The 6,858-nt window shown below is 47.9% G+C and overlaps 1 protein-coding gene across 1 annotated transcript in view; it reads left to right on the top strand.

Annotated features, from left to right (window-relative positions):
- The first annotated feature begins 3,021 nt into the window (after positions 1 to 3,021).
- Positions 3,022 to 6,858, top strand: part of KPNA4 (karyopherin subunit alpha 4) — a 31,352-nt gene continuing 27,515 nt past the window's right edge. The window contains exon 1 of the mRNA XM_079978004.1: positions 3,022 to 3,432. Coding sequence (XP_079834130.1) covers positions 3,364 to 3,432 — 69 coding nt within the window. The 5' untranslated portion in view covers positions 3,022 to 3,363. The remainder of the gene's footprint in view (positions 3,433 to 6,858) is intronic.

Here is a 6,858-nt window from a genome sequence, read left to right as displayed (position 1 = left end):
ACTTTTTTGCATTCAGTACTTTTACACTGATGCTTATGGTAAATATCAATCTGACTTAGAATCAGTATTCAATTTTGGACATAAAATTCAACTTTGTCCTGTAAGTCAGACCCTAAATGCCTCACAGCTCGAAACTTCCACTCTAGTATACAAACCCCTCATCTAGCCAGGTTCACAATTTCATTCACTTGTTTTATGTAACCCTTCCCCTCAGAAAACAAAACCTTTTAAGTCTGTTTGGTCTCTGTGGGATTCTCCAGCCCATGCCTTCTCCACAGGTTTATTCTTCCATTGGAACTACTCAGGACCCAAAAAAGAACATTAACGCCTTGCTTCTCTTTCAGGTACAGGCAATGACCAATTTACATGTTTGATATGCGTGTGATGGTGACTGCTCATGTACACATCAGAGGGACACAAAAGTGGCCAGAAAGGGGGCAGAACGGGCTTATGCGTGTTCCACCATCATGCACGATAACCTGGAAAACAACCAGAATCAGAGGATGCCTGTATTTGTTCTGCTTTCACCATTTTGAAAAGGTTCAAGGAGAACCCAGGTTGCTGGCTCAGGCACTGCACCATGCAGGGATCAGAGTGACCTGCTAACCCTTGCTTCCCTTCACTCTCCCATCATAAGCTTTTTCCTGTCTTAAGCCAATGGGAACTGGACTCCAGACTTTCTACTACAGGAACTGTTGGTTTTGGTTGTTGTTTTTTTAATGAACAAGTACAGCTACCTGCTATTTTTGTTGAAAAAGTAATCTAGTTTTGTAAGTTAGCAACAGAAGCTAATTCTGACTGGCACCAACTGGCTAGCACCCATTCCACCACCAAGATGTATTTTCTCTTCCCAATGCTCATTTCCTGATTCATTCCAAAAGCAGAGCATTGAATGGAATGGAACACATACTATGGTTTTACATGCAGTTAACAATTATGCAAGAGCAGCAGGTGGGGAGACAGTATGAATGTCACACTAGATACTTAAGAATTTTCAGCAGGAGAGAGTTCCCACCAATATTCAAAAAACCAAAGTAGAAAAGATTGCATCTCCTGTTTTGCTTTTTTTGTGTGTGTGTGCAAAATTATTAAAGTTCTTGCCCTAGATCAGTGGTTCCCAATTAGCTAATTATGGAGGACCCCCTATTTTTTAAAAGCCAAGCCACAGCCCCCTCTACTTTTGAAAGTTTTGATAACTCAGTGGTAGTTACCTCTGCAAAGCAATTTTTTGAACAAAATATGGGGTAGCCCCTAATCAGCAAAGGATTTTAGGTGTATTAAAAAAACAGGCTAGGGCTGAGCAATAGAGGTTTTCAACATCATGATATATCATCAGCTAAACATTACAATATTCCGATATATCACGATGTAGGCATGAGGGAAGAAGCAGATCAGATGAGTGGGGGGAGGAGAGGAAATGGAGTCACCTTGCATACATGGCTTGAGTGGGAGGGGATGGGGGGTACAGCTAGCGACAATGCACTCCCACTGTGGCTGCTGCTGCTTTCCTGTTGACTGTGAGAAGCTGCTCAGCCTTGGTGCCAAGGTGAAGGTTGTGCCACGGTACCTTGAAGTGAATTCGGTGCCTTGAAGTGAGGTCGGCTGCCCTGGTCGCCCTCAGCTCAGAAACGTCGTGCGATATCCATGGGGCCTTGAAATCAGCTGCCCTGCTCTTCCTCATGAGAGGAGCGATATATATTGCTGCGTATTGCTGGTCAGAATCGTTATTGCGGTATGACTTCAAAACCGATTTTGGCCAACATGTGGAAAAAGTGCACAGCACTAAAACAGACCATAACACCTGCAATATTACCATGCAAAATGACAAAAAATAAGTTGTTTTTTTTGGGGGGGGAAAGGGATGGAGCTGCGGACCCCCGAGTGCATCCCGCAGACCCCCAATAACTGGGAACCATAGTCTTAAGATAATTTTATCACGTGCACAATTTCTGCATAGGAAGGCCCCGTGCCCTCAGAGAAAAACCCAAGTCGAGAATAATACAATTATCACAACTGTTAACAAGAGTTCCTAAGTTTATTACAACCCTGGCAACTGCCAATGGAACCGCAGAGGACAGCAAAACGGGGACGGCGCCCGTGTCGCTTCTGTATTCGGTTCTCCCAGCAGGCGCAATAAAACCGCGCCGGTTCGTCTTTTCAAACGTTCAGATTAGGACGCGCCCGATTTCACGTCCTCTTCTTTCTTGGCAGTGGGCGAGGCTGAGTCCGCCTCTGCTCCGCAAGGGACCTTTCTGGCAGGAGCCGCCGGAGACGGGAAGAAGCGTTACCGTGCCTCCTCCCGGGACATGCCTGACCCCCGCGGCTTACCTGCTGACTCTGGCGACTCAAGTTTCCCAAAAAAGATACACACACACACACACAGGCTGCGATCCTACGCCGCGTTTTCCTGAGGGTTAACCTCGCACCACTGAACTCAACGCGACTTAGTGCGCAACTACTGAACCAGGGCTTTCCGCGAGCTTCTCCGGCTCTTCTCCGATACGACGCTGGGTGGGGGAGGAAAGAAACGAAGGAAGGGAGAAATCTGCCGAAAACAACCCAGGCGTGCCCTACTCCGGGGACGGCGCTCGCGAAGCCGCCTCACAGCCCCCAAAATGGCTGCCAGGGCCTCGCGCCTGGGCGTGTGCGCGCGTGAGGGGGCGGGGAAAGAGCCGCTTCCCCCCTGGCGGTTGGGGAAGGAAATGCGCTGCGAAACACGAGCTCGCGCCGTTCGCTCCCCTCACGGCCCCGCCTTCTTCTCCTCTCTTCCTCCTCCCCCCTCCCCCTCGAAAGCGTATTTTCCTCACACCCACCTCCACTCTTTCCAGTGTGCTGGCGAGCCTCCCCTTTGCCCATCAAGGAGAGCCAGCCAATCAGGGCAGCGCTTGTCGGAGGGGGATGGTGCCGGGAGGAGGGGTAGAGAGCGAGAGGGAGAGCGAGCGCGCGCGAGGGAGGGAGGGAGAGGTGGGCGTGGCCGTTGCCGTCCGTCTGAGAGCGAGGCTGTTGCCTCCTCCCCTGCCCCATGCCCGTCCCCTCCCCTCCCTCCCCCCTATCTTTCTCTCTCTCTCGCTCTCTCTTCCCTTCGCTACCGGCACATTCCGCCGCCCTGGGAAGGCCTAAGCCAGCGGGGAGCGACTTGAGGAGGAGGAGGAGGCCGCCCGGTTCGGCCCGCCAGCCCGCCACCAAGCCAGGCCAGCCAGGGAGACCCGCCGCGGCGCAGAAGGGAAGGCGAGCGAGCGAGCGAGGCGAAGGGGCGGAAGCGGCGCCGGGAAGAAGGGGCCCGGCTGGGTCCGGCCTGGGTGTCGACGGAGAAAGAGGAGGGAGGAGAGGCAAGAGGAGAGGCCGCGCTCCCTACCTCCCGCCATGGCCGACAACGAGAAGCTGGACAACCAACGGCTGAAGAACTTTAAGAACAAAGGCCGAGACCTGGAGGTAGCTCTTCTCCCTCCTTAGCCCGGGCCTAGCAGCCCGCTTCGCGCGAAGGGAGGGGCCGGCTGGGCCGGCAAGCGAGGTCGGGGATCAGTTCGGACAAGGCCTCCGCCGCAGAGGCGGTTGGCTGTGGCGTCTCTGCTAATCTCCCGTGGCGGGGCCTGCCTATCTCGAGGCGAGGCCGGAGCCGGACTCGGCCGCTCCGTCAGCGGAGAGACAGGGCAGGCCGGCCGGCGGGTGGGTGGGTGGGTGGGTGGGGTTGGCTGGCTTTTCCTCACGAGGGGACGCGTCGCCACTCCGTACCCGCGGGCTTTGGGAGGGCCCAGGCCTGGCCGCTTCTGCTCGCCGTGGCGAGGATGCTTCGCGAGCGGGGGCGCGTTGGAGGAGAGAGCGGGGCAGGCCTTTTCTGCCTCTCCTTTTCCGTCCTGGGCCTCGGACTTTCCCGGCAGGCGGGTGGGAAGGGGCAGGAGCTGGGGCCAGGGTTAGCAGAGCGGGAAATGGGAGGGGGGCAGCAGCCCTGCTGGAGCGGATGGAGGCGCCCCTCTCTACCCACCCACTCAGCTGCCTGACATGGAAACGGCCTGTCAGATGACATGTTTTCTCTTCTGTTTTCTCTCTCCGCTTCCCATGACACGCGTTTTCTCCGTAGGAACCAGACTTTGTGAGCTACACACCACGGCAAAAATAGCTTTTAGGGCGCTACATGTTTTATATATTTATATACACAGTGTGGTTGAGGCTAATTACATCGAGTACTGCCAGGTAACACGGTAGTATGTTTTATATATTTATATGTGTGTGTGTGTGTGTGTGTGTGTGTATATGTGTGTGTGTGTGTATATATATATATATACACACACACACACACACACACACACACACAAACTACCTTGTTACCTGGCAGTACTCGATGTAATTAGCCTCCTTAGCCGCACTGTCACAGTGCAAACAGGCAGAATACGCATGCAGCGTTTTAAAATATGTAAAACCCAGCCCCAAGTTGACCATATTAAAACCAAATTTTAATCAGCATTTCTTCAAAGTTAGCGACTGCTCCCAGAACCATTCACCTGTGTTCAGCAGAAACATGTTCACATGCATTTTATTTAAATGCTAGTTTAAACTTAAAGCAGTTAAATGGGAAATATTTCCAAGTATTTTTCACCAAGTTGACAGACTGTCTTCCCTGTGTTTAAAAATAAAATAAGAGTATGACTTCAAGTGTCTCGTCAAAGATCTGGCTTTGGATATAGTCAGCTGTGGAGAGCAAAAGCATGTAAACATAATTACCCCTCTTTTCAGTAGTGTAGAATATCAATACAGGTTGGAGCAGCTCAGGATTCTGTCCCAAGTTATACACAACCTTGTATAACAATGGTGGTCAGTCTGGTTGGTTAGCTGATTCCACAAGGCATGTCTGAGAGCCAGCGTGGTATAGTCTCTCAGCCTCACTCACCTCACAGTTTGTTGTGGGGATGGAAGGGAAAGGAGATTGTTAGCCGCTTTGAGACTCCTTAGGGTAGTGATAAAGCGGGATATCAAATCCAAACTCTTCTTCTTCTGAGCATGTGCCAATCTAGAGCCAAATGAATACATATGTAACCCCACCCCCTGGTGTGCCATGAGATAGTTTGTGCCCCTAGATGCTGAGCTATGGAACATGCAGTCACACAGTTCTGGTGAGCAGATACCCGCCAATTACATTGTCTGTGTCACAGATTGGCCACCCATGGCACTTAACATGTATTTGTTAAGTGCATGAAAGCAATATGTCCCAGTTTATATCTCTCTTGCCCCCAGAATTGCTGGCAGGTAAACAGTCCTTTAGCCTCAATCTCATCTTTAAATTGAGAAGATAGTCACAGTATAGCTATTATTCTTAAAACTACCATCCTATATATATACACTTGTCTGGAGTAAATCCCATTGAATTCAGTGGGACTTCTGAGTAAATATATATAAGATGTCACTTCATGTTTCATTTAGAGAGGCCTAAAAATCACAATTTTTCCTTACGTGAAAGTGGTTAATTGTGTGAGGTTGATGCATTTTTTTCAAGAGCCTTGATCTCTCTGAAAAAAACTGTAGTTCCAAGAAGAATCCATGACTTGTATACTGCTGCCCTCTGCTTTTCATTTTTTCATAGAAATATTGTGGATTTCTGAATAATCAGTTGGGAAAATACCCTGAATTTTTGTCCTTTACTAATTTACCTGCATACTTGCCAGCAGCTAGCATAACTTTTGAATTCTTCATAAATGTCATGTATTCTAGGCAGCAACTGCTGAACATTTTGCATCTGTTTTGTGATATGCTTATTTAAAGCTTTCATTCAAAACATGAAAAATACTGGAATTAGTCTGTCAGCTGTTGACATGGTAACTATACAGCTTTTTAAAAAGAGGGCTTTCCCACTTTGCTTTTCTGTAGAGTAGGATTGTACAGCACTCTATGGGGTGTGGAACTGAATATTTCATGGTAGCCCTAGGTTCCACTTCCCTGCTCTCCTGAAAACAGACCTTCTGCCTGAATCCTGTGCTCCCAGGACAAAGGGATCCCCTGTATTGAATCAAATTCCTTAGTCATCCAAAATCCATCTGTCTTTGTGACCATGATCTGGATTTACTTACTGTTCTGCTGTTTCTGAATCGGCATATTTAACATAAGCCTTTATAACACTGCATTTTACACTGGATCACTTTTAATTCTAATAAGCTTTACAGTTCAATCCCACGTGTGTTTATTACTTAGAATTAATTCTCATTGTATTGTGCTGGGCTTGATCTCCAATAAATTTGTTTAGAATTGCAATCCTAGTTTCCAAGGTGCAGTTGGAAAATCCAACATATGATTTAATTTTCAGGAGTTTGTAAAGCATCCATTTTTTTCAGAGATAAATTTTGAAGTAGTATTTTTACAGATAACATTTGATCATTGTGAGATAAAGTAATGAAAAGGACAGGGGGAAACATGATTTATGCCAGTGTACGAGATACCTTCTGTCATTTTGAAATTAGTGTCTCTGAGGCTCTGATCGCCAAAGTATTCATGCACTCTGATCCAATTATTTGCTGTGGGTGCAGGATATTTGATGTGCATTTAGAGTCCCCCTTCAAAAAACTGCATATCTTCCTTGAAAAAGCCTAGGATGCTCAGATCTACATTCTCTGGATTTCTTGGGGTAATTGAGCACACATAGAGTTATGTCACAGTAATAAGCCCATTAGGTTATACAAGATAACATATATCAGGGGAGCAAATCAATAACACAGTTCCACACTACTTAACGGTTAGTGGACTATGAGTAAACCTATTTTGTAAAGTCCAAACACAGGTTTTTAAACTAGCTTTGTGTTTTAAACAATTAGATGTGTTGTGGAGTTGAACAACCAGCTTGCTGTCTTTTTTTTTTAACTATTGGAGTAGTGG

This window comes from Podarcis cretensis (assembly GCF_951804945.1).
Source record: "Podarcis cretensis genome assembly, chromosome: 5".
NCBI classification, from domain to species: Eukaryota; Metazoa; Chordata; class Lepidosauria; order Squamata; family Lacertidae; genus Podarcis; species Podarcis cretensis.
This window is presented reverse-complemented; position numbering and strand designations above follow the sequence as displayed.